Source organism: Ammospiza nelsoni, chromosome Z, assembly GCF_027579445.1.
Source record: "Ammospiza nelsoni isolate bAmmNel1 chromosome Z, bAmmNel1.pri, whole genome shotgun sequence".
Taxonomy (NCBI): Eukaryota; Metazoa; Chordata; class Aves; order Passeriformes; family Passerellidae; genus Ammospiza; species Ammospiza nelsoni.
The window spans coordinates 7,510,121-7,537,489 of NC_080669.1; the positions used below are offsets into that span (position 1 = coordinate 7,510,121).

At 48.4% G+C, this 27,369-nt stretch overlaps 1 protein-coding gene across 1 annotated transcript; it reads right to left on the reverse strand.

Moving 5' to 3' along the window:
* Nucleotides 1–4,984: 4,984 nt before the first annotated feature.
* LOC132087012 (serine/threonine-protein kinase PAK 1-like) lies at nucleotides 4,985–13,328 on the reverse strand (the record flags this gene model as incomplete). Its single annotated transcript, XM_059493037.1, has 6 exons — nucleotides 4,985–5,041; nucleotides 6,781–6,834; nucleotides 11,047–11,243; nucleotides 11,643–11,742; nucleotides 12,442–12,559; nucleotides 13,222–13,328. Coding segments are annotated over 6 exons (633 nt in total), but the record flags the coding sequence as incomplete, so codon positions are not given.
* Nucleotides 13,329–27,369: the final 14,041 nt, after the last annotated feature.

The window sequence follows — 27,369 nt, forward strand, 5'->3', positions numbered from 1 at the left end:
ACAGAACTGGAGGTGGGCCTGCGATGTAAACCACGTCAAAACCTGCCACTTGAAAGCTGAACTGGAAAACTGATCCTCCTATATGGATTGATCAATGGCCTTTAACAGAGAAAATAATAAATAGCCTTAAATGATTGGTAAAGGAGCAATTACAAGAAAGTCACATCACACCCACAAAGAGTCCCTGAAATTCACCAGTATTCGTCATCCACAGGAAGACATTGGACTCCTGGAGGTTGTTTCATGACATGAAGATCAATGTAGTGACTGAAGACATGAGACGTCTTCAACCTGGACTTCCTTCTTTATCAATGATCCCAAAACACTGGCCTCTCATTGTCATTCATTTAAAGGACTGTTTTTTCCACATCCCACTTCATCCCAATGATGCTCCAAGATTTGCCTTTTCAGTTCTAGTCATCAATCAAAGAGAACCCATGCAGAGATAGCACTGGAAAACATTGCCTCTATAAATGAAGAAGTCGCCTATAATTTGACAATATTTTTTCACACAAGTTTTGTCTCCAGTTCAACAGAAGTATCCAAGATCCGTGATTTCACACTACAGGGATGATTTGCTCATCGCAGCTCCAACAAAGCCAGAGATGGAGCAAGCTCGTCCTAGTGTTGTTACTGAAATCCAAAATGCTGGACTTAAAATTTCCATAGCCAAAATTCAAGAAGTTCCACCTTGGAAGTATCTGGGATGGAAGATGACTGAAAAAAACAATTACACTGCAGAAGATACAGCTCCGGACCAGTGTCAACACCCTGCAAGACTTACAACAGCTTCTAGAAGAAATCAATTGGGTCAGACCTGTTTTGGGAATCAGCAACGATGAATTGGGTCCACTTTTTAATTTGTTGAGAGGAAGCTGCGCCATCGACTCTCCTGAACTCTAATACCTGAAGCTCGTGAAGAGCATGACAAGGTCATGGAGGCTCTCCAAAGACAACAAGCTCATTGCTGTATTCCAGAAAAGCCATTCTTTTCTGCAATTTTAGGAGGAAAGATGCAACTTTGTTCTGTCATTTTTCAATCAGACCCTTCTGAGAGAGATCCTTTGTTGATAATAGAATGGGGTTTTCTTCCCTCAAGGTTTCCAAAGACTATTTTCACAGTCTTAGAGAGGATAACACAAATTCTGATTAAGGCCAGAACAAGGTTATTAAGTTTAGCAGGTGAAGAATTTGCAGTTCTCTATTTACCACTGAAAAGAATTATCTTGATTGGACAATGCAAAATTCTGCAAATTCTGATGATTTGCAACGAGAATTATTTAATTTTGCAGATATTGCTTCTCTTCATTACCCGGCTCACAAATTATTGCAGGCAAAATTGAGTTTTAGAGAGAAACCTTTTTTTAAGTAAAGAACCTTTAAACATAATAACTCTCTTCACTAAAGAGATCTGGCAGAGGTCACAAATCAGTCATTACTTGGTTGAACCAAACCAAGTTCCCAACTAAAACTTGGGAATCAGATATTCAAATAGAAGAGGGATCTGGTCAGTTTGTTGAGCTTGCTGCTGTGGTTCAGGCTTCTCAGTTCTTCCCACAACCTTTTAATTTATTCACACATTTTGCATTTGTTGCTAATGTGGTTAAAAGAATAGAAGGATCAGTTCTAAAGAATCCTAGTAACGACACTTGATATCATTGGCTTTCATGGCTTTTTACAACTTTACAATAACCAGCTAATCCACAGTTTGCTTCTCACATCAGGGCTCATTCTTCGCTTCCTAGATTTTTAGTGGAAGGAAACGCGAGAGCGGACAAACTGACAGTGCTTATTTCCAACAATTTGCCAAACATTTTGGAACAAGCAAAACTGAGTCAGGCCTTTTTTCACCAAAACGCAAAAGCACTTGTGCCAATGTTTTGCTACGATGTCAGTTTTGATTGCTTCTTCTAGTGCAGAGTTTTAGTCAATTTGTAGTGTAGATTTGTCTGTGGAACAACCAAAACCAAATGTCTGGGTAACCTTAGCCAAGGCAGCAGGCTCGGATACCATGTGTTTGTCTAATTCGGAACAGAAAAGCCTTTCTCAACCTGATTAGTCAGTGTGCCAGTAAAGAATTTGCCCTTGGTCAAAAAGCAATTCAATAGTAAGCCTGGTGAAATTGACAATGGCAGGAGCTCTGTATAGGATTGTAACATTTGGGAAAAAGAACTTCCCAAAGCAGAACCTGCACCCCAAGAATTAGAAATCCTTGGTCCTTTAACAATGGATTTTTGCCTTACATTTACAGCTAATGATTAGTGAGAAAGTGATCCTCCAAAGCACAATGTTACTCTCCATTGTTTTGCATACAGAAACTCAAGGTTTTGGTGTAATTATTAAGAATGTTGAGAGTTGCTTTCTAAAGCTGACCAATATCCACAACAGTTACCAAAAGGATGTTGGTTCACCTGTGTAGATAGGCCCTGGCAGGGCATCCCATGAAGGTGGCCCATGTAGCAATGGGATGCTCACTGTAATTGCGCCTACTGCCAAAGCGGTCATTAAGAAGAAACAAAGGGGAACAAGATCTGCTCGTCATTATTGTGAAAACTGTAGAAGTGATTTCACGCCTTGGAAGGCTGCAAAAAGGGTTTCCGCAGGTTTGTTTTTACCCCGGCTGCCTTCAGCAATGGCATTGAAACAATTAGATCGGGTTGCATATTGGCTGAGTAAACAAACTAATGGCACATCCACTGCAATCAGTGACATGTTGACCGATGTTAATAGTGTTAGACATGCTGCCCTTCCAAATAGAGCAGCAATTGATTTTCTTTTACTGGCACAAGGACATGGTTGTGAGGAATTTGAAGGATTGTGTTGTATGAACCTGTCTGATCACTCTGAATCCATCCAGAAAAGCATAGAAAAGCTGAAAGATTTGACAGCTCCAATTAAAGAAGATGGTGGCTCTTGGTTAGATGATTTGTTCCAAGGATGGAGGTTTGCACCTTGGCTAAGGGGACCTTGTAGAATAGGTCTCCATATGTTGGGTGTTTTGGCAGTGATACTGGTAGTAATACCTTGCATACGTCGGTGTGTGTGACAAATGATGGACAAAACAATCTAAGAAGTTTTTATCACACAAGAGAGAGAGGCAGGAAATGGATTCACACAGAATTCCCAAAATCTCACACAGATGGTGGATGAAGGTATGGACATGGAGGAAGGTTTTGAATTAAGACCTTAGAACAGGCGAGACTTTTTTGGAACAATCACTTGTAATTGCTATCAGACATGACTTTTGCCCTTTGAACTGACTGGACTTTCACAGCATTAAAATTGCTGTCTTGGAATATAGCAAGGCTGAATGCGAGCAAGAAGGATGCTTTATGCAAGTAACAAGCAGGTATACTACAGTAAAGCTATGAAATGCAAGGTAGTTAATAAACGACACGGTTACAAAGGCTTCTATTTAGCCAAACCGTGAGGGGGAATTGTGGGAATCCTTCAAATCAGAGGGTTCTGGGACAGCTGCAAAAGGCAGACCTCAGAGAAAGCAGAACTTTGGTTAGAGCTAAGCGGTAGATTTGTCAGCAGAAAATTTATATAAGAAGTAGAAAAATAAGGACAAATAGAACAATGGTTTGTGTCTATTACTGTAGAATGCAGGACATTCATATGTCTGAGATGTAACACAAAACAGAACTCCCTTTGGTCATCAGCAAACAGCTTCGTTTATTGCCTTCAGCACCCACAGTCCATTTAGCCCAGTCAAAACTCCCAGGCCAAGACATCTCATTGGTCTATCTCTGTGCCCCCAGACTCTGAACCAATGCAATGTCTGTATCTTAGGAGAGCTCCCATTGCCTGGGAACTTCTGTCAGTCAGTCCAGAGGCTGCTCCGTGGAGCTGAATTGGGCTCCTCATTCTAATTTGATTGATACTGACCCACCAGTGTATTAACGCTTGGCTGGAATGACTCCCTAAGCTACAGAAAAGTATCTCTAGCAAGATATTAGGAACTTCTAAGCTTAATAATTGTTATATTTGCCCAATTATCCCATCAAAAAACCCAAAAAACCAAACAATATTTAGGTAGCAGTAATTTTAATTGAATAGTTTAGAAAATATATAAATAAGGGATAATTTGGTTCAAATAATAGCACATAAGCAAAAGATACCGTGAGGTACGGAGGGCAGAGTTCTTGACCCTTGCCACTTCACGTACAAGCTTGCCAAGTGAAAATCACCCCTTGTATGCCATATGTCAATACCATCTCCTCCTATTTTCGGTTCGTCACTTTTCTGTCTCCGCCTTCCTCACCACCTTTACCACGCATGCGCCACCACTCGGTTTGGTGGTCGCACAAGTCTTTGGGGGTCGTCACTGATGAAGGCCCTGTAGTCTTCTTTGTTGTCCTTTAATTCACCTTTGGGTTACACATGCGCATCAAGCCAGCACGTAGCCAGTACAGCCAATGTAAGCCAAGACTAACGTATCACTCCATCTACATATCAAGGCAATAAATCCCTTATAATTAGGATTTGTTGGGACCGAACCAGGTTCTTGCTCATTTTTAGCAACTGTATCTTCAGCTTCTTTCCTGTGGTCCTTGAGAACAGCTGCTGGGAAGGGGGGTGGAGCCCCTCCTCTCCCTCTCTTCTTTGGCATTACAACTTTTTAACTATTTATTATTCTCAAATATTAATTACTCTATCAGTATCAATTACTCTTTCAAATTTTATCAGCATGAATGATACCTATTTATCACAATAATGGAGCTCTGTGCATTGTGTTTTAAGGCTCAAAAGCAGGTACAGTGTTTGAAATAAGCAAGCAGTGTTTTAACAAAAGCTACGTGTGCTTATAGTGGTTGCACAGAACTACTGTCAATATGCTCTTGCTTTGTGTGAGTGGTCAAAAAACTTTTCAAGTAAGTTGATTGCCTGCTGCCAGGGATGTGAGCTGCTGGCATCTTCCCACTGTAACAACCATGTAACGAGACTGATGCTGGAAAACAAACAGCTCCAGGAGCGTTCCTCAGCAGTCCCGTCCCTTTCGTGATTCGTACAGAGACCCGCGGCCAGCAATACTCAGCTGAGGACCAGAAGAGACCGGAATAGCCCGGGCACTCCAGCTTTAGTGCAAGGCATCCGGCAGCCTTGAGGGTACTAAGCGAGCACAGGTCGCAGCTCCTCGTGTCCGGAGCGAGCCCGGAGCAGCTCTCACAGGCCGCAGCCCCTCCCAGGCCCAGCTCCGGGCGCAGCCGGGGCCGCTCCGACTGTGCGGGGCCGCTGCCGGGGCGCTGTCGCGGCTCCTCCCGCGGGGCGGAGCTGACGCGGGCCCGGCGGCCCCGGCCCGGCCCCGCTGCGCTCCGAGCGCGGCCCCGGAGCGGCCCGGCCGAGGCGGCGAGGGACGGGCGGCGAGGGGCCGGGGGCATGGGGCGCTCCGGGAACGGGCGGACATCCCGGCAGAGGGGAGAGAGACCTGGCAGAGGGAGGAGTGAGCGGGAGAGGGGAGAGATGCTGGGAGGAAGGAGAAAATCCCAGGAGAGGGGGTCGAGCCCGGGAGTAGGGGAGATCACGGGACAGGGGGGATGAGGTACCTGGGAAAGGGTGGGTAGCCTTCCAAGACAGTAGAGAGCCCTGGGAGAGGAGGGAGGTCCTGGAAGAGGGAGGAGTAATCGGGAGAAGGGGAGATCCAGGGAGACAAATAAAACCACTGGCTACAGCTAGGGAAAGGAGGGAGCTTGGGACAAGGGGTAGCTTAGGACTGGGAAAAACCCGAGAGAGGAGGGAGAACCCAGGAGACAGAGGACAACTTGTGAAGGGGGGGAGGTCCGGAGTAGAGTGGACAGGGCCTGGGAAAGACGTAGGAGAAGAAAGCCCAGGGCGGGGGTCCAGGAGCAGAGGCTCCTGCAGGCGGACTGGGAACCCGGAGAGCCCGGAATCACGGAGTCCTGCAGCCAGGCCGAGAACGGGCGCGGGTCAGTGCGGTTCGGGAGAGCGCGGCTGCGGGGCTGGCTCCGGAGGCGGAGGCGAGTGGAAAGCGCTGCTCGGCAGCCCCGGCGGCGCTGAGAGCACAGCCCTGCCCGGGGAGGCAGCGCCACGGGCGCCGCTCGGCTTCCCAGCCAGGCCACAGCACCGCTCGGCTTCGCCGCCGGATCCGCGGCAGCTCGGAGCATCGCTCCCTGCCCGGGCCCGAGGCTCACCTGCGCCAGGTGCACCAGAGCATCGCCTCTGCCTGGACAACCCACAGCGAGCAGTGCCCGGCAGGGACTGCAGATCCCCTTTGGTGGCAGAGAAAAAAGAGCAAGGAATCTTCCATGGGAGAACATAGGCAATAGGATGAGGTGTCAGTGTCCAGTGTGTTCAGATGCACTCACAAGGATACTATTGCTCTTGGCTCAGAACATGGAAAAGAAGTGGGCAGACACAAATCAGAAGCTGGTTGCAATATCCAGGGATCAGTTATCAGAAGAAAATGCTACGCAACTGCTGGAATGCTTAATGGATGACTAATTACCCCTTGCCAAGTAATCTGGACTTTTTAGGGGCAGCATACTTATCTCTCAAAAATTACTCTAGAGATATTCTTAAGAAAATTTTGAAGAAAGGCTCATACACCCACATTTCAACGCAGTTGCTGTGGGTTTGATAAATGAAATCTGCTTTAATGTCTTGATTTTCCTAAAGATTTGTGGGGGTTGTTTTTAACACAGGCATGCATGCATGCTAAATTTGAGAATCTAAGGTAAGGTCTTTTTATAGGGGATATGGAAGAGACAGGTCTTCAGCCAGCAATATGTCAGTGAGAGACAGCTGAGCGATGATTACTGAGAAGAAGAACAGCCCTGCAATAGAGGTGTGAGCTGCATTGAACAGCGCTTGCTGTGGGCCAGAGAGCACAAAGCAGGCTGGCCTGGTGGGCCTGAATATTCCTGCCAAACACTCTGCATCTCACCCCTTTGCTCGGGCTCAGTGCAGAACTGCAGGATTGCGGGCGCTTCCTCCCAGAGCTGCGTGAGGCGCTGGCTCCTGCAGATGTGCCCTGCCAAGCTGTCCCGGCCTCACGCTGGCCTCGCTTCCCCTGGCACAAGAGCCGGGCCTGAAGGAGGCTGCCCTGTGCTCCAGCCTGCCGAGCAGCCCGGCTCCCTGCCCCAGTGCCCAGAGTGCTGCACACACTGCTGACCTTTGCCAGGAGTTGCAGGGCAGCCGGCAGAAGAGGAGGAATCCTCAGGCAGCCCAGCAACCCTCGGCTGCCCTTGATCTTTCTCTGCTCCTGGGCACACTCCAGACGGCCAATGCCTCCAGGCTGGGCTGTGCCCAGCACGGCTGCGCTTCCCCTCGGCAGCAGCCAGCTGCCACCTGGGCTCTGAGAGCGGAGGATTCGCCCACTGCCGGGAACAGGCACCCAGGGCCCGGCTGCTGCCTCTTGCAGCTCCAAGGGCCTCCTTCCAGCCTGCCTCTGCCGGGGCTCAGCCTGCTCCGGCCTGTGCCGGGGCTCTGCTGGGGCTCCACCCCAGCCAAGGCTGGGCCCGCTCTCACCTCACAGGCGCTGACAGCTCTGCACCACAGGAGACCTTCCCGAGCACCCTCTCTGATCTTTCTGCTTTCTCACTTGAGCAAGGCTCTCCTCCAGCCAAAGAGATTATTGCATTTTGGGATACAAATCCAAGTGGCAGGAGCCCCAATGTTCTCCAGTCACAGCTGAAGGCCTGCATCTGCACAGGGTGTTGGGCTGCCTCATTCTTCTTTTGGTTTTGACTTCAAATGCCATTGCCCTTTCTGCCTCAAATAGAAATACCAAAGCTGGCCAAAAACAGACCAGTGGGCCAGATTCCAAAGGCAGTGTGGTCTGGAGAGGATGAATGAAGAACATCCTTCTTCCTCACTTTCACACCATGTCAAAGACATTGTGTCACTTTCCACCTTTAAGAAACAACAGACAATTCAGAAGAAATTCTTGAGCGTATTCGCAGAGTGAGAAGGAAGGGAATCTTCAAGGTGACTTGTGGTTTCAGAAACTGTATTCATTTCCAATCCTACTCTGCACTCCTATTAGACAATCCTACTCTAACCTTAACCTTAACCCTAATCCTAATCCTAATCCTAATCCTAATCCTAATCCTTATCCTAATCCTAATCCTAACCTACAATCCTACTCTAAAGTGGTTGACGAATAAATGGTCCTGATGTGATTGTCACATTCTTGTCTCCCTCCTCTTCTTCACTGAAACAATCAGCGGCACCAGGCTGGACGCAGGCTCAGCAAATGTTACAAATGGATGCTGCCCAAAGGGAAAAAAAAACAAATCAACAAATCAACAACATGACTTTACAAGCTCAGTGCTTCATAGGATTCCTCTGTCTTATAGAAGGATGCAGGAACAGGACCAATGGGACCATCTAGACCTCCATCTTTATGCGCCAGACTTAGCCATCACAGGCAAATGTGGCCCAGAATCCCACTCATCCATTTATCCAGGTGTCTTCATCTTGCTAGGATTTTTGCCCTGCCAGTGCTCTAGAAATGGTGCTTTCTGTCCTTGGAGTTTCTTCTTTTCAGGTATCTCTAAAGCCTCACACTGGTCCCTCTCTTTGAAAGACAGGCACTGTGCTGATTCCCACAGGGAGACAGAGCAGTGTCTACCTTTCCATGCCCTGCCCCTCGTGTGCTGGATGGCACCTTCCTTCCCAGCAGGGCCAGCCCAGTGGCACTGGGCCCTGCAGTTCCCTCTCTGCCACACAACCTGGCACTAACCCTGGCACAGTTCCTGTCTGCTTGAGCATGGCAGGCAGCAGATGGGGCTGGTACAAGTCCCTCCCAGCTGTCCCTGTTTGCGTAGCAGAAACCTCTAAGGGTGGGCTGGGGAGCACAAACCAGGGCCCCCAGGAGGCTCACAGTGAGCACCCCAGGACCCCTCCTACCCACAGCCAAATCTCTGACCCCTAGGCTGCGACTGGCTTCCTTGGGTTCCTGCACCACCATTTCATGTCTCTGTACCCTGCACTGCTCTACTTCAATTCTTTTGCCATTAGATAAAACTGAGCACCCCACCAAATGACAAAAGAGGGCGACCAAAACAGCCAGAGGAGCTCTCTGACTCAGGAAATGCAGAGAGAGGTGGAGTTACTCAGTTTTGTGAAGAACAGGCACCAGGGAGACTTTATTGCCACTTTCCAAGACTTCAGAGTGGCTTTGAAGAAAGTGAGGGACATATTTTTTAACAGGGCCAGTTACAATAGGATGTGGGTGAATATTTTTAAACACAAACAGGATCTAATCATAACTTGTTTACTCAGAGCATGGTGTGACTCTGGCACTGGTTGCCCGCAAGAGCTTACAGGTGCCCCATCCCTGCAACCATTCCGGCTCCAGTGGGAAAGGGCTCTGAGAAACCTGATCTCTTTGAAGATGTCCCTGCTCATTGCAGGACACTTTCACCAGAGGACCTTTACAGGGCCCTGGCAGCCCAGCCCAGTCTAGGATTCCTCATCATTTTCATTTGAAGAGCACCAAGAATGGAGGTGAGGAGGAAGGGGGCTCATCTGATGCCTTGGACTTGAGTGGAGGAGGAGCCCATGCCTCAGAACCTGTTTCACCTGCAGCCCCTTCCCATTTTACCTGCAGGAGCTCCCTGGCAGACCAGCGCTGCTCCTCGTCTCTCTGCAGGCAGCAGCTCAGGAAGTCACGCAGGCAAGGCGAGAATCGGTTGGGCTGCTGCAGCCGTGGGGTCCCTACTGTGGCTATCAGTTGTGTAGCCTGGAGAAAAAGGAGACACCAGGCTCCACTTGCTGCTTTCACATCTCTAAGTGCTCTCCCACCTCCCTTTGTTTAACCTCTGTTCTTCAGTGGCAGTTTCTGCCCTGGCAGAGACCCAGAGATCATTTTCCTTTACCAACCAGAAAACCCAAACCTGATGCAGCCACAGCTTTTCCACCATCCCACAGATCTTGCCTTGGCAGCTGATTTCATTGACTGTGCTAGTTAATAGGAACTACATCAGTAAACGCACATTTGCTTCCATAAGGATTCACACCAGCTTGAGAGGCTTTTTGGAAGAGGGACTGTGCTATACAAACTAATTTCAAGGGTTAGTACATGAAAGGCATGTCTGCAGTGCTTGTTGGTCCTTTAAGCGCACGTGCCCAAGAACAAAACTCATCATACCTTTTGTGCTTTTTTTGAAAACAATGGTAATTGGAAGGAAAGAAAGGGAATCCATCAATTAATCCCCAGGTAAGGAAATAAACATTTGCAATCTCATCTTCAACAGAGACACATTTAGATGCCTGCACAAATGTATTGGGATGAAAATTGCTGCTTGGGCACAAACGAGCCACCTGCAGCTCTGTCTCAGCAGTCTGAAAATTGCAGCTTCCCATTTTGCAGCAAAAGAAAAACTGTCATGGTCAGAAGAAGGAGAGGTGCCATCCATATGGCCACCCTCTGCTCATTTGGCTACTCAAGTCAATGCATTAATGATAGGCCCATGCCAGAAAGGGCCTGGAAAGAAACGGGCAGGCTCTCCGCATCACCAGGCTCTGGCTTGGTGACACAGAGAATGTGCCTTTGGCTAGGAGAGAAACACAGTGACTGAGTGTTTCAGCAGCACTGTACAGGAAGCAGAAGAGACTCAGTGGCCTTTACACTCTCATGCCCAGGTTTCAGGCATGTTTCCCAGTGAGAAGAAACTGTACAGGGAGTTAGGTTCATCTCTAAAGACCACAGTTTTAGAAACTTTGTTGGGTTTGTGTTGCCTTCCTTCATTTCTGGAAAGATAACAGCAGTTGTCAGATGCTTCTTTTCTGCTATTAAGGCCATCTCCACAGCCAAAGGACTGGAACCACTTAAAAGCCAAAGGAAAGTGTTGCCTGAGAATAGAGTTGGTTTGGAGTTTGTTTGCATGTGGTAAGGCTTGAGTTCCCCCACTGCTGAAACCAAAACTACAGCAGATGCTGATGTGTTGCAGACACATTTTTAGGAGGGGACCTTGGTGGAAGTAGTTCAGGCAGATGGCAATGGGCTTTTGTCCAATGGCACGCAGGACAAGGGACAGGTGAGAAAGACAGTGGGATCAGTGAGTATTTGCTCCTTACCGTGATGGGACTTTGGTTCCAGTAGGGAGGTTCTTGTTCGATCATTTCAATCCCCACGATTCCAAAAGACCATATGTCCACTTTGGGACCATATGGTTGACTTGTCAGCACTTCTGGCGCCAGCCACCAAGGAGTCCCGACTACCGAGCACCGTCTGCTCTGCTCAGGGCTGAGCTGAGTAGAGAGGCCAAAATCACCTGAGGAGAAAGCAAAACTCTGTTTCTATTTGAATTCTGTGCAATTAGGAAAGCAAGCCAAAGAATTGCCCAGTAGAAGTTGGAAAATGTGCTGTTGAATTCCTGGCATTTGCGACTTTTAAACTCCCCCCATTTTTTACACTGTCGCCAGTAGTGTCTTTTGTTCTTTGGAAGCTTTAGACTTGTAACTCCCTCCCTCTGGAAGGGACACACACAGAGCAAGGCCACTCTTGACTGCTTGTTCCTTGTCCTACCTCTGTGCACCTTGCAACTGTGCCCTCAGCTCACAGTGGGTGTCCCTGCGCTGCCACCAGCCCCATTTAGGGGAGCTGGCTGTCACTCCAAGCAGCCCCACACCCACATCCCTGGAATGCTGCTCCTGACCAAGAATACACTGACCCAGCTTGACAGAACCATCGGTTCTGAGAAGGATGTTGTCACTCTTCACATCTCGATGGATCACATGGTTTGAGTGAAGAAAATGCAGTCCTTGCAGGCACTGAGAGAGAAAACAGAAAGAGGAGGGCCAAAATGAGTGATGTGATTTCATCCCACAAGAAAGGCAACAAAGAATCTAAAAGATTCCCTCTGCAGGGGAATGGGCAGTAATGGCAGAACACAGTGCCACTGAGAGGAAGAGCTTGCTGCTCCAGCACTTGAAGAGCAGGACCTTTCTGAGGAAAGGCATGTCAGCTTCTGAAAGAGCAACAGCACCTGCTGTTATAAACTGTGCCCTGCAAACCAGCCAGGATGACTGCTGCTGCAGTGCATGTGCTCAGAAGCAAAGAGCCTTTTGGCTGCACTCCTGTCCTTGTATGCTGAGGCCTGAGAGAAACGAGTCTCTCTCTTTTTTCTTTGCTGATCATTTCCAATCCTGCCACCAGCACCTTTGCTTTCACAGGCAAGGAATGCAGTGAAGACAGACTCCAGGCAAACATTTAGAGAGGCAAGGTGGAGAACAGCAAATACAAATACATGAGCCCGAGCGAGAATACAACAGCAGGAGAGAAGAGTACTGGCACTGAGTACAGGGAGTGCAGGAGCACTGGCAGGCCTTTCACTTGAAATGCTTTTTCTTGCCCATAGCACACCAGCAACACAGAACCAAAGCTTGGCACAGGAAATCACTGCAGGTCTGAGCCCCTGTTTCCCAGACAATCCTGCCCAAGCCCTTGGAAACACAGATGGGATTGCTGACCTCCCGACTGATGGCTGCTGCCTCATCTTCATACAGAGCGGTCGTGCTGAGGATATCGTTCAGGGTGCCTCCGTCCATGTACTCCAGCACCAGCCAGAGTTCCTCACCCACAAGGTAGCTGAAAGAAGGAAAGAAGGCCGTGGAGATGAGCATGCATGGCTACGTTGATTTTTGCCTCCAGGTTTCTTACTTCCAAATGCCTTTGTGACAAGGACAGAATCATAGCAATAGATATTCCCTCTTGGCTGTGCATTGTTTGCAATCTGTGCAGTCTCAAGGAGAAAAGCACAGCTGTGAAAAAGGAGATGTCTTAGATGGCTAGTAAGTGAAAAGTGCAGTTTAGAAACAGCCCAGGTAAAAAACCTGTCAGGCATGGTGTTTCTGGAAATAAGCACCTAGTCTTCCTGGCATGCCCAGCAATGGCAAAGAGTGGCAACAATCCAAGGGAAATCCATTTTAGGACGGTTCATCAGCACTTCAGAAACTTGAAAAAATCAATCCCAAAAATATGTGGAGGCAGTAAACTTCGAGGCTGATGACTAAGGAAGATACAGCTGATCCAGATTTTGAATAATTTTGGAATAATTTTCAAACTAGGTGTGCCAGAGAAGACTCATGCAGAAGGGATGCACTCTCTTCTCATCCATTGGAGATGAGTAGAGAGATATGAATAAATAAAAATTGACAGCTCTACTATCTGCCACTGACCAAAGTGGGTTTTTAACCTCTTATGTTTGCTGTATGTAAATGCACACATGGGATAAGACCAGAACCACTCACCTGTCTAAAAAATTCACAACATTGGGACTCCTGTACCTCTTCATGATTTGGATTTCATTAATGCTTCGTTCCATCCTTCTCGGTCCTTGAAGATTTATTTTCTTTATGGCCACCTAAAATGACATTGAAAATCAGTAACTTGAGCAGTTGGTGGCAGGAGACAACAGCGCACATGAAGCGAGTGATTTTGCAATGATACAGCAGAGCTGTGCCAAACTGCCTTGTGATTAGGCACTGCAGTAATTAGGAACTGACATTCCAACAGCCCATTTCTCTGCTCCCTTGGGAGCCAGTTACAGAACATGTGGGGCCGCTGACATTTTGCCTTGTCCACTTGGTAACAGTGGTGTCTCAACTATCACCCACAAACCTCTGACCGCAATCTCTGCTGCTCTTTCTAGGATTCAGAAGAAGTAATCCATGCCTTAATACTCTGTGGATCCATCTTGGGCAATGGGCAGGGCTTAGGGCTTTTAGGGCACTTGCAGATCTCTCCCTATGTGCAATTGCCAAGTGCAGCACTGCAGGTGGCTAAGGAACTACCAGTAACTTTCCGATGGATTTGCTGGCAGCCAGAATCGAGAATTCAGGACTCTGAAGCTGTAGCCCCAAAGAGCAGGGAGGTGCTCTATGGCACCACCTTTGTTTTAGCAATGGAGAGCGAGTGAGCGCGTCCTTGTCTGAAAGGAAGCGCTGCCCTGCGTGCCTTCCTTCCGGCAGCTGAGGAGGACAAAGTGCCAAATGTATTTTGCAGGCTGGCACCAGTCTATGCTTCTTGTTCCTTTTCAGCACGGCTCTAGCCAAGCTCCAGCCACAGCTCACACCAGAGGAGAGCTGTGGGGAAAGCCCCTCAAGAGCAGCAGAGTCTGCAGGGGCTGTTGACATTTACCTCTCCTCCTGTGGCAGTGTCGAGTGCTTTAAAAACATCTCCAAAACTCCTAGAAACAAAAGAGAAGCAGAGAAAGGAGAAGCCATTTAGATCTTGCACTGAAAGCCAGCCCACACAGGAGATCTCTGCTGTAAATGCCTAAAAGCTGCAGGACTCTGGAAGCATGGAGATGTTCTGGACAATGCCTTCTGAGCACAATTAGAAATTCTGATCAGCATTGACAATCTAAGCCCAGTGCCTGAACACATTTGCAGCTTGTCTGACTTCACGCTTGATACCTATTCCACCAGCAAAACACCTGATGCATAGTTTTGTAAAATTAGCATTGCTTGGACTCACCCACTGCCAATACTTTCCAGTTCAATGTATTTGATGATAGGATTTTCCGTCTTCACCATTCTGCCTGAGGGAAACAAAATGCAAGATGTTCACTTTAAAGCAGAGATCCCACCTTCTCGGAGATACAAATGGCAGCCCCACTGTCTGGGGCTCTGAGCCCTCCCTTTGTTAGCCAGCTCTGAGGTGGCTAACAACAACAGGAACAGGAACTGGAACAACAAGAAAAGAACAGCACGTCCACAGCACAAGTCTGGCTGGCACAGAGACTGATTTCTTGTATCCTTTGAAGTGAGAGACCTCTTGGCAGCAGACACACAGGGAAGCACAGGGAGATGGATTCAGACTACACTGAGACCAGAAGAGAATACATACCAAAGCAAGTAAGTTTGTCCTCTAGAAACATTGAGGAGAGCTGGAACTAAGAGTGCCTTTGTTTGGTTGGGAATAAACACTGCGAGATTTAGAAAAGGTTTCCCACTTGCTAAGATTAAATGCACCTGCACATCCCGAATCAATTCCTCTGAACAGATGTCAAGTTCAGAACAGGAGGAATATTGCCAAGTGTTCCCATCTTTTCCACCTTGCAGCAGTTTGCCAATAGAATGCCTTCCCAGTTGTAAACCAGAGCAGCTCATGCCAGAACCAATCGCGACGGGGCTTTCAGCATCAGGACCCTCACCCTTTATGAGCAGGCTGAGCTCAAAGACGCCCTTGCCCGTGCCCCGCGTGAAGAACCACGCCGCTTCTCTTCACCCTGACAGCGCGGATCAGTCGCTCCCATTGCACTCGCACTCTCGGCACCGCACACCTCCCCATCTTCCCAACTCGGCATGGCGGGCACGGGCACAGAGGGACAGCAGTGCTCCTCAGGCACCCCTGTGACACAGAGAGCTGCCCAGAGGAGATGCTGACCCTCTTGTGAGTCCAGGCCATGCGAGGCAGAAGCTGGCCCAGAGAAGGGGCTGCTGCCTCAGGCAGCTCCGCGCTGCAGCAGCCGGGCAGCAGCGGGACCCTCCCAGCTAAGGAAGGCTCCAGCCTCTGCAGTCCCTGCAGCCCTCAGGGCCAGGGCAGCGACCACAACCAGGCTGGCAAAGGCCAAGCATGAGCACTGACAGGCACTGATGGGAAGAAGCCAGAGTGAGCCTGAGCCCGGTACAAGCTTTTGCCCCCATTCAGGACACAACAGGATGGGCTTTGAGATCAGCCCCATCGAGGTGTGGATCAGTGCCCTTTTTGTCCCAACAGGTGATGGTAGACACAGAATCCCCTGGGCTCTCTTCTCAACTCTACCAGGTCTTATCTGAGAGCACAGCACTGGCAGCTGTTACAGGCAAGAAGCAGATTCATTGGGTTGTGCTGCAGAATCACAAAGGGCTTGATTTGTTCTTTTAGAGACTGATCTCAGCAGGGCTTCTACCAGTGGTTAGAAGTCAAGCAGTCACAGCCTTCTGCTGATGCAGGAACAATTCCTGCTTCTGCCTTTGGCAGAGAGGGAAGCCCAGGCAAACTCCAGTCAGTCTAAGCTGCCCTCTGAGGCAGCAGGAACACCCAGAGCTCTCTCTTGCTGCCTTGGAGCAATGCCAGCACTTCTGTGACCCTGAAGTGAGGAGAGCCCTTTGGTACAGCTGTGCTGACATGTGCACACAATACACTGTCCCTCAGATAAGAAAGACAGCAGACGTACTGTGTTGCTCCAGGGAGTCACCCGCCATCTCCTGTTGCAGAGCAGCAGCTGGGTCAGCATGGGAGGTGAACCAAGTGCTCAGGCTCCACGTCTTTGGCTGGGGAGCAAAGGCTCCTTGGGGCGGCATTGCTGCAGCAGCTTCAGTGTCAGAGTTGGTGTAGATCTGAGAGAAGAAATGAGTTGATGTCAGGAAGGTGTGGCAGAGATTGCCCTGAAATGCAAGAGAGATTGCCATTTGAAATGCAAGCCCTTAGGAAGCTGCTGTCTGCCACATGCAGAGCTCTTCAACTGGATTGCTTTGGATGTCCACTTGTGAAACCAAATGGTCAAAACCAAAGACTGATTTTACTCATGTTCATAGCCACTTTCTTGTTCTAAAGGATGACTGCAGCAACGACCGCTCCACTTCCTCTCAAAGACTCCTTTCCCCCTCCTAGGTCTGCAGATACATTTGCAGCTCCTCATTCTAATGTTCTACCTCCTGCCATGAAATTCTCTTTATCTGCACCTTCCTCGGGACGTGCTTATCCTGCAGCATCTCTGGATGGTACAGTTCCTGGGCCTCATGCCAGCCTCGGGGCTCTTGGTTGCCCATCACTTGCTGGAACTCGCTGCAGGCTGCCAGGTAGGATTGCGAACCTTCCACCTCAAGTCAAACAGAACAAAGCAGTCAGAGACTACAGCTTGTCCCCGTCAGCCAGGAGTCATCGACTGGGAAGAAGTAAAGGACAGGAGCAGATTCACAAGGGTTACAGACAGCTTGTAGCCTGTATTCCAAATCTATGTGAGTGACCGTGTTCACCTGCAAAAACACCTCAAGAAACAAGGTCACCCGGCAGAAGCCAGCAGGAGTTCATTGGGATGACTGCTGGCTAAATGGCCAAGGGAGTAATGCCACTGTCTAGAGCATCAGCTGCGATTCAGCAGAGCAGGAACTGTCCTTGAGAGCAGCTCTGACAGAGGCCTCATCAGGATGGCACTCAGAGGCAACACCCCACCCCCCTGCTGCTCTGCACTGCAAAGGCAAGGAGGGCAGAAACCACCCCTTGGGTGACTGCAGTGCCTGTTGCTATTTCTCTCGCTTTTCTAAATCCTTTTACTCCTGAAGGAGGCGATTAATTTTCTCTTTGATGATTTCAATTTTTTCGTCTGGCCTCTTCTTCCTTGCCTTGATCCTAGCCTCAGTTTCCTGTAGTTGTGCCGGCACCTGTTTGTCCATGTTCTGTAAACAACAATGGAAAGGACTCTCTTTCATGAGTGGAGCGGCTGCCATTCTTTCATTCACCTGTTTTTGTTGACTGTCCCTCTGCATAGGGAGATTCTTCTCTTCTTGGATGTCTTCATTCCACCTCTTCACTGCCATGTCACTCTGAGATTCGGGCAGCTCTGCTTGTGGTTCTACCTTGATGTTCTGTGCACACAAAAGCAGAGCAAGTGACTGGAAGCTGTCATCAGGCTCACCTTTTCCCTCTTTTTGCCTCAAAATCACATGGATTCAGCCACTTCTTTCTGCTTCCCTACCCACATCTGCTTCCACTGTAACCCTCCTGTCCCAGGGCTGATCTCTGCAGATTCCAAGGCTCTGTGCTTCCAGTGCCTGTGGGATTCCTGGCCTCCTCAGCCCCAAGAGCTGTGGTTTATGCCCTTCTTCCTGCCCTTCCCTCTGTGCCCTGGCCAGTCAGGCTTACCTGGCCTTTCTCCTGTGGCTCTTCCACCTGCTGCCCAAGCTGCTCTTCCTGCTCTCGGGCTGGGAACAGCTCTCCCTGAGTCTGGCATGGCATCTCTGATGAAGCAGTGTGCTCCTGCTCTCTCTCTAGAAGCACCTGCACAGAAAGCAAGAGAAGATGGGTTTCAGCTTCACATATGACCTTTGTGGGCCAAGACTCCAAGACTGCTGGGCTCACACGTTCCCAAAGCACTGTGCTGCTGCTCTGCTGGGTCATTCTCTGTTTGAGGGGAGGCACAGATTCCAAAGTGACCCTGGCTCTACAATTAGGGGCCAACTGGGACTGAAGCTGCAAGAGCCTCTCAGGCAGCTGACAGGGAAGTTGGGGCATTTTCAAGGGTCTGGGGAGGGCCTCCCTCTGCTTCTACCATGTCCTGTTTGTCTCTCCTGAAGGGATGCATTTAGGTGAGCATTGCATCTTCCACTGCTTTGGAGCAGAGCCAGGAAGATTCAAATAGATAGATAGATAGACAGATCTCACTTTTATAATCTCTCTTTACTGTACTGTGGGATTTACATTCTTTGAATGGAGAGAGATATAATTCTCTCTCCTAGGCTTTTTTTTAAGGAAGTGTAGTGAGAAACTTAGAGAAGAAGAGAAAACAATTATTATCTCTACTTGCTGTTCTTGTTGTTTAGTCCATGAAGAATGTGTTATAGCGATTGTTTACTGTAAGTGATTTGTTATTGCATTTTAGTGACAGTTGTTTGGATTGATTAGCTAATTAGATAAAAGACTGTGTGGAGACAGTCACTAGTTTTGCTTTAGTATCTTTTTAGTATAGTATTTCCATAGTATAGTTTTAACATAGTACTAGTTTAATATAACATAGCTTAATAAAGAATTTGTTTAAACTTCTAAACCACAGAGTCAAAGCACATTTTTCGCCACGTGGGGGTCACCCGGGATCAATAATGTTCTTTCTGTCGCTACACACATCATCACTTGGTAGCAGTGCCCCAATCAGAAGCCATCCTGAACCTGCTCTCCTGTTGCTTCAGTAACCCACACTCTTGGGGTCTCTGGAGCATGTGGGTCCTTATGGAATGCAATCAGACCCAGAGCGCTGCACAGGGAACAGCACTCTTTGTGCATCTGTGCTCGGGCAAGTTCTTCTCTTGCACTTGACCACACTGATGGTGCTAAAGTGGCTGGAATCAGAAATGCAGCCCAGCCCCTCCCACCTTCTCTAATCTCTGAGGGCCAGCTGTAATGCAAGCGCATTGATTTCCTGATCAAGTCCCAAACACAAAACACACTGATTCCCTGGGCTGCCGAAAAACTCGGGAGCCGTTAACTTGAAAATGATAAGCAAGCCCTACTGGCTGGTCGGGCACCAGAACAGCTTGTTCTGCACAAACATCCCTGCCCCAAACTATGTGTTCCTGTGCATAAATACTGCATTATCCAGAACTGCCTCTTTGAAAACTAAAATTCTAGCAGAATTTCTGCCAGTGCTGTAAAAGGGCAGGAAAGATTGAGACAAAGCTCCCTTGCTCCCTGGAGAAGGAGAAATTGCACAAGGGTTTTCTTTCTATCAAACAAACAAATAAACAAAATAAGAAAGTGTTACTCACACCAGTGTCTAAAGCACTTGGATGCAGTGAGGGGATGTCTGGAAGGGAAACAGCCCTTGTGCTGAGCTTTGGATCTATGGATCTAAGGCAGTAATCTATGGAAGTCCGCCTGAAGGTGCCTCATGAGCCCCCCCATTGTCCAGGCTAAAGCTCCCTCGGCAACTTCTCCCTGGCCTTGTGCTGCACCCCCTTGCCCAGCTCCCCTGTCCTTCTGTGCACACGCTGCAGCCCCTCCATGACTTTCTGCTCCCCAGGGCCCACAAGTGCACACAGCACCCCAGCTGTGGCCGCAGCGCTGCCAGGCACAGGGCCACGCTCACTGCCCTGCTCCTGCTGCCCCACTGCTGCTGGCACAGCCACCAAGCCCTTGGCCTTCTTGGCCCCCTGGCCACACGCTGCCTCATCTTCAGCTGCTCAAGGCCGCCAGCCTGCCATCCTTCTTGCCCACGCAGCTCCCTAGCCACAAAGGTGCCTATTTCACTTCAGATACAGCAGGCACCATTGCAAGATGGCCTTCCTGTTCTACCACCTCATGTTCCAAGTAGATATCAGCCACTGCCCCTTCTCACCAGCGAGGGCTCCTTGCTGAGCTCCATGTGGCCTCTGAGCTCTGGGTGCAGCCTGTCTCCGCACTCGCTCAGCAGGTGCCTGGACACAACCGACAGGGCACTGGCACTGTGCTTGTTCAAGTGCAGACCCTGCAGGGCCATGACAGCCTCTGGCCTGCCCTCAGCCACTGCCCTGACAGAGTCTGCTGCACGCTCTGGGGAGGCTGAAGTGACATCAGCCTCTGCCTGCAGCTCAGCCGTGCCCTCGGTTGTTGCGGTGCTGGTGTTTCTGCGCCCAAGGCCCAGGAACCTCCGCAGTATCTGCAACAGAAGGAAGGGCAGGAAGAGAGGGACATTCCGTGGCCTGCTCCAAGAGCGGTGCTGGGCCGAACAGTGCCAGCAGGCCCAGCCCAGGTCGGGATGGCCGCAGGTACCTGCACTGGTCTGTGGAAGCAGCCGTGAGTGGGGTCCTGCTCCAGTGTCCCATCCTTGCCCGCATCTGGCAAAGAGCGAGTGCAGCCAGAGCTGAGGGGCTGCGGGAAAGGCCAGAGAACACGGCACAGCCCTGCACGGCCCAGGCAGGGACAGCCCCTGGGTGCCCAGGGGACGGAGCATGGCCAGCAGGGGCAGCCCCAGCCCCTCTTACGTCCTGTCTGTGGGGACATCCATAGGGGCAGGGATGGGATGGGGCCAGGCCGGCCGCAGGCACCAGTCCTGCGGCCCAGCTCTGCCACTCACCGTCCTGCACTGGCTGCAACTTCTCCGGCTCTGCAGGCTGCTGCGCTGGGGAGGCTGCAGACCCTTTCTTTTTCTTCCCCCAAAGCACCCTGAAGAGCCTGATCACTCTGCCTGCCATCCTGCTTTTTGGCCTCTAGGACACCTTTGAGACAGATGCCTGGGAAAAGCTCGGAGGTAGCAAGTCCCGCAGTCTGGCTGCAAGGCCAGCTGCAGGAAAAACACCTCGGAATCGCTGTGGGTCAGTGATGAAAGAGCCGGCTGTGTGGGGCTCCTCACAGCACAGCTCTGGCACGTCCTGTCCTGTCACGTGCACCGAGCACTGTGGCGTTGCTTCGTCACCGCCAGCAGCCACTTCACCACGTGTCACAAAGGGCCCTGTTCCATTCCGTTCCATGGTAACCATGCTGCGCCGTGTCAGCAAGGGCCCTTGGACACGCTGCCAAGTGGGCTGCACCAACACTGCCCCAAATGCCTCTGATTGGAACAAATCCATTGCCCCAAGTGTCTAAGACATCCTGGGACACACCAAGCCCAGCCAAGTGCTCAGGGGAGGACTCTCCACAGTGCCAGGCCAGCACAGCCCAGCTCCCTGGTGGCTCTGGAGCAGAGCAGCTTCCAGCAAGCACGGGGCAAACACATCTTGCCAAGAGTTAAAACTCACCAGATAGGGGAGGTGGCATGAATGTGTGCATCAAGGCCTTTGAATTCACAGCTCCCCAAGAGAGCTTTGGGGCACTCAGCTGGACAAACAGGATCCGGCTCAGACCTGTGCTTAAAGGTGGGCAACAAACCCTGCCACAGGTGCTTGGCTTGGTCTCTGCATGCTTAGGTAGATGCCAAAGCTGCTCTTCACATCCTTCCCCTGCCTCTCAGCCAAGTGCAAGAACTGAAGGAAACACAGGAAGTCAAATGGAGACACTTGCACCTGTCTCTTTGGGGGCTCCTGGGGAAGCAGTTTCCTTGGCAATTAAGCCCCTCTCTTCCAAGGGCACTTCCCCAAATGTGTACATTTTCTGGGCAACACGAATCCACCCGTAAGTGCGGGGTGCGGAGGTTCATGGGCATCACACCATAACCAATATGATCCAGTGAAGCTAAATTTATTATTCCTAAAAAGACTATCTATAATAAATCTCTACTGTCCACACGTCTCTAGCTAATACATGATTGGTTAATCCTAGCTGTTCACACATCTAAAATAGAATGCTGCTTGGATTATCTAAGTTTTCACGCATCTTGCTGGGGTTGTATGGCCCACCCATGGCTCACTTTCTCAAGCTTGCTGACAAACTTGCTGAGTCCTGATGACTCTTTTTCTTTCATCTTCTTCAAGGATATATTGACCCCACTGAACGTGTTCAGTGTCCATTATTACAAGCAGGCTGGATTGTGCATCGGCTGAATACGGCCGTTGTCTTGCAAAAACTCCTCCACCTGCAAAATATCTTCAACAGTTCCCCGCTTTTGTTTTTGCAGAAGCCAGACTGATTTAAAAGCACGGTCAATTTCCTTTTGCACACACCGTAGTAAGCAAGGCACTATTAGTAGAACTGATAAAAGAATGAAATACAAAGCCTATAATATGTAAAATTATTTATTCATTACATAGCCAAGAATACCTAATACTAAAGCATACTAAGTCCTTGAGCCAGCCTCTTATTCCCCAGGATTTTAGCCACTCATCAAAAGAATTCTAAACAACTGTCATCTTTTATCATGTTCTCCTTAAGCAATGACACTTGCTTGTCCATAGATTCAGAGTGCTCAGAGAGATTCATGCAACTCATCCCTTCAAAATCTTCACACCCATCTCTCTGTGCTAGCAACAAAAACACTATTGCAGCCCTATCCTGTAATACAGCATGGTGTATGCTACCTACATCAGTGGTAAGCTCATTCAGTATGGCAGATGTAATGTTAATTTATTTGTTTGTCCAACAAGCCAATCGTTTGAATTGTGTAAGGGCCTGTGATGAAGCTACTCCTGGTGTAAAAAGTGATGCCAGTAGAACCAAAGGCATATTCTACAATTCTACATTATCCTTACAGTCTCAGCCTAATAGATGCACAGTACGTTTTGGACATTTAATTTGTGCCTGATGTCAAGCATCTGTTGAATGCTAGGGGCAAACAGTGTCAGTTTCCCAAAATAGCACAGTCCTCCTCATGCTTTCTCAGGAGTCTCAGGCTAAGCTTTATCTCCACAAATGAGAAAAACTCCAGGAGGTGACATCCTTGCAGATTTTGGTTTTAGGGATACAACCATGTCCAATTGGCTCAGTATGCCATGGTATTGTAATACCAGGAAGAAACAGGAAATATCCAAGTGCCGTCATCGCCGAGTTTTTCTGATTTCTCCCTAATCAGCTCTTTAACCTGGTGGTAATCATAGAACAAACAGTAATTTCCTGGCACTGATCCCAAAATATCCAATTCCTGTGGTCACTGACTTGTAGTATTTAAACCTTGAACGATTGTAAATGCCTGAATTCCTAACGGATTTCTAGAGATGCTTTGTTTTTCACACCAAATTTCTGTGATCATCCCATTTTGATTAGTGCACCAATTTGAACAGGCCTTACTTAAGTTGCCATAAATTTGAGCTCTGGTCCAATTTCCCAATTCTTCCATTGAGTCTGAAGGAATGCCAATTAAACAGGTGCCAAATGGATCTGAAGGTGGAGCTAGTGATAGGCAGAGAGATTCTTGCCTTGTTCTTTTAACCTATGTAACCCTCACGTTAGCTCGCTGCTCTATTTTGTATACCCCCTGCGTTTCCTTAATCACTCCACTAAGCAACATGGTTAATATTTTCCAGACTGGTGCCATTGTCGCCCTTGTGGTCCATCACACCTGCGCTTTGCCCAAACTGCTTTAGATGTGTTTGTGGTATTGCTATTCTTACTCTACATTCTGTAGCTATTATCTTGCTCTCTAGCACAATTTGATTTACTACAGCAATTAAAGCAAGTCTAAACTGCAATTGCAGTAACAATCTTTGCTTATATATTTCTATCAAAGATACATCTTAGAGAAAACTCTGATATCTTCTTGAGTTATGCCTTAAAAATTTAGCTAATGCCATTCTTGGGGTACTAGTGTTAAGTGTGTAAGAGCAGTTATTGCATATTAGGTTGATAGGCTGAAATTTTTGCTTTTCCCTCGGACCACTGCTCAATTATGTTCTTGACAAACTTGTCGCCAAGTTTTTTAGTTGCACTTGATACAATGAACTTTAAGCCATGGCTTACATGCACAACTATGCAGATATCAAGCATTTTCTATCTGATTTATAACTTGTGAGGGAAGTGAAGGTCCACGTGGCTGGAATCCAACGAACGCCTTTATCTGTAAGCAAGCACATAGAACTTCTTCCTCTTCATTTGACTGTAGCTGGTCCTTGCCACACCCCTGTTCCTGGACTTGTGAACATGACCTGAATGCCGTCAGGCAATTCCTCCCTTGGATTATCTGTGAGGGCATGATGCACAAGAATAGGTGCATCTTCCCTATCTCCTGTTGTTCTGAGCTAATTAAGCACAAAATTGGCCTTAGCTGTTTTTTCCTCAGGGGATAACCCTGGAGTTCCCACTTTTTGTTTTTGCAGTATGTCCTTGAACATCTGATGGGTACGCTCAATAATTGCCTGTCCAGTAGGATTGTGAGAAATACCAGTGTCACGTCAAATACCCCATAAATTACAGAAAATTGAATCTTAAGGAACACAAAGCAGGACTATTGTCAGTCTTAATTGCTAAGGGGATACCTAATATAGGAAAGCAATTGTACAAATGTTTCTCAACATGACGTCTCACCGGTTAAGAGAGTACCCTATAAAACACAAACATAGGTATCAATGCAAACATGTACAAATTTTTCCTGACCAAATTCTTCTACATGAGTTACATCCATTTGCCATAACCGCAAGGGCTGAGTACCCCTAGGGCTAACACCATGCCTAAACCAATGCCATCTCGTTGACCGGGCAGGACAGGATCACGCAATACTAGAAGCATCAGTAAAGGGAATAGCAAATTGTTTACCCAACATTTCTGCAGATTGATGAAGAAATGCATGGGAAGTTTTGGTCTGTCAGCCTGTGCCACTTCCCTGTACCCTCAGTGCCACCATGGCCCTCGGCTGCCCCACAGCCCTCAGCCCCAGCAGCAGCTCAGGGTCAGCGTCCCTTCGGCGCCACCGCCCCCTCAGCCCCCTCAGCCCCCTCTGTCTCACCGTCCTTCAGCAGCTCCTCAGGGGACAGTGCCTGGGGCCAGCGGCAGCTCCCACCGCTCCAGGGACAGCCGGGGCTGGAAGTGCTGCTCCGCCCGCACCGGCCGCCAGCTTGGACCCAGCACAGGGACAGGGGACACAGGGGGCACAGGGGCAAAAGCAAGAGGTGAAAAAGCAGCCGAGGGGGGAAAGAGGTAAAAATGCAGCCTAGGCTTACACAGCTCAATCTATGCATCTAAACTTCCACATACCTCTAACTAAATAACTCAGCATATTTCTAGATCTATATCTAAGCATCTAAATTTAAGCATCTAAATGTAGGTGTCTAAATGTAGGCATGTAAATGTAACTCTAATAACTGTATAAATGTAGATCTCAAAATCTAGAAATGTAACTAATTCAATCCCATCTAGAACAATAGAGATCAATTTAACTATATAGATGTATATATATGCACATATAAACACACCTCTGTAAATTTATAAATGCAACTATATGGATATAGAAAGAGAATTGTAGAAATCTATAAATCTGTGTGTACACTAAGGGATTCCACCCGTCTGATGCTCACAGGCTCTGCCTCTGGTCCTTCTTCCCATGCAGGGCAGCCCTCCTGGCAAGGCAGATTAGCTGGAAGTCTGGGAAGCAAAGGGAACACTGGGTCAATATTGGCCTCTCTGCATCATTTGTCCTCTTGGAAGTAACTGTCCTTCTATCAAAGTCTGTAAAAGATGAGCCGAAAGGCAAAATCTCACTTGGCAATTTGAAACCTGCTCTTCAAAGAGCCAGACTCCTTCCAAGAGTTTATAACTTCTGAAGTTTTGAAGTATCCCAATACACTGAAAGCCCTCAATGTATTGGGATACTTTCGCAGGGCCAAGGCCCCCATGAGAGCTTGAAACACAGACAGACCCAGCTGCCACAAAGAAGCCCAGCCTGGTTCTTTCTCTGTGCTGACAGAGACACCTCAGTCCTCACTGAAATGGCTGAAGCTGAAGGTGCTGGGAGCTGAGTTATCAACTAGCACCATTCCCTGCCATCTACAACCTGCTCTCTGCAGTGAGCCACAGCTCCTCCAAAACAACCGCCAGCTCTGGGATGAACAGCTCCGTGACAAATGACCGGGTAATTTTGGCTTAGGAATTTATGTATTAGCTTATGGGCATTGTTAGTGATTATAAGTATTTAGAAATAGCATCAATTAGAACTCTTGTAGCTGCTTGTAATATAATAGAATCTATCAGCACTGTGTTGCTCATAGAAACAGTAGCATAATGAATATAATATCTATGCATCACTTATGGAAACAATTGTGTGATGAATGTATTGTGTTATAGACCCTAGCAAAACATAACTGGAAAAAAGGCTTGTGTGTAACTAAAATCAGTGTAAGGCTGTCCACTGACCAACCTGTCCAAGTGATAAAATAACCCTGACACAAACCAGAGCACCAGAGGACAATTAGAGAATACCATGTGAAATTTAGGGAGAACCTACTAAAGCCTTATCAGAGGGTGTGAAACATCAGGACACACAAGCAGAAAAAATATATGTTGACCTGGTGCAAAGGATGTCATGCAGTAAAACTGAGTGCGAAGCAATCAAACTAAGGAGTTCCCAAAACATCAGAAAATTCCCAAGAATGCTTGAAAAATTCATGAAACACATGAATATACTTGCCTCTCAGCAATGTAACACCATAAAGCTAACACTGTCACTTAGCACCAGGTGTTGTTTGGGTGTTAGCCCCGAGCACCACAGTGCTGCAAATATTGTCTTTTTTTATCCTATTAGTATTATACATTTTATAATTCTAAGCAGTGAATTCTGTTTCTCACAGCTGTGAAGGAAAGAGCTCCCTAACAGGACTGCAGGCAGCACCAGCTTTGCTCAAGGATGCAGACCCAAAGTGCTCTCTCTCTCCTTTAGTTCTCACTAACTTTAAGGGGTGATTTCAGATTTTCCTTGAGCTCCTGGATCTGTGACTAATGATTTCCTTGCCTCAGAGCTTCTGCTGCTTGTATTTTTAATGTATCTCACTACAGCTATCGGCAGACTGGCACTACATGGATTTAATGCTTGGAGACAAAAAGCTCAGACTTCTACACTGACCTTTTGCTGGGCTTTTCCTCTCTTGCTTCAAGAGTCACTCCGGGTTGCCTCCAGAGCACTGACATCCTGCAGCAAACTTATCCACGGACATCAGCACAAAACTGGGACACCTGGCTTGGTGACACAACTGCCACAAGGTCAGGTTTATTCCCTGCTCTCTTGCCCCAGCAGAGGACTCAGTGTCAGAGCCTCTGGAGAAGCGTGGAGGGCAGGGCTCAGGCAGGTTGTGCCCGTGCAGGATTTGAACTCAAGGCACCAGGAAGCACCAAGCCTGCAGACAGGAACTCAACCCTTCTCATCTCCC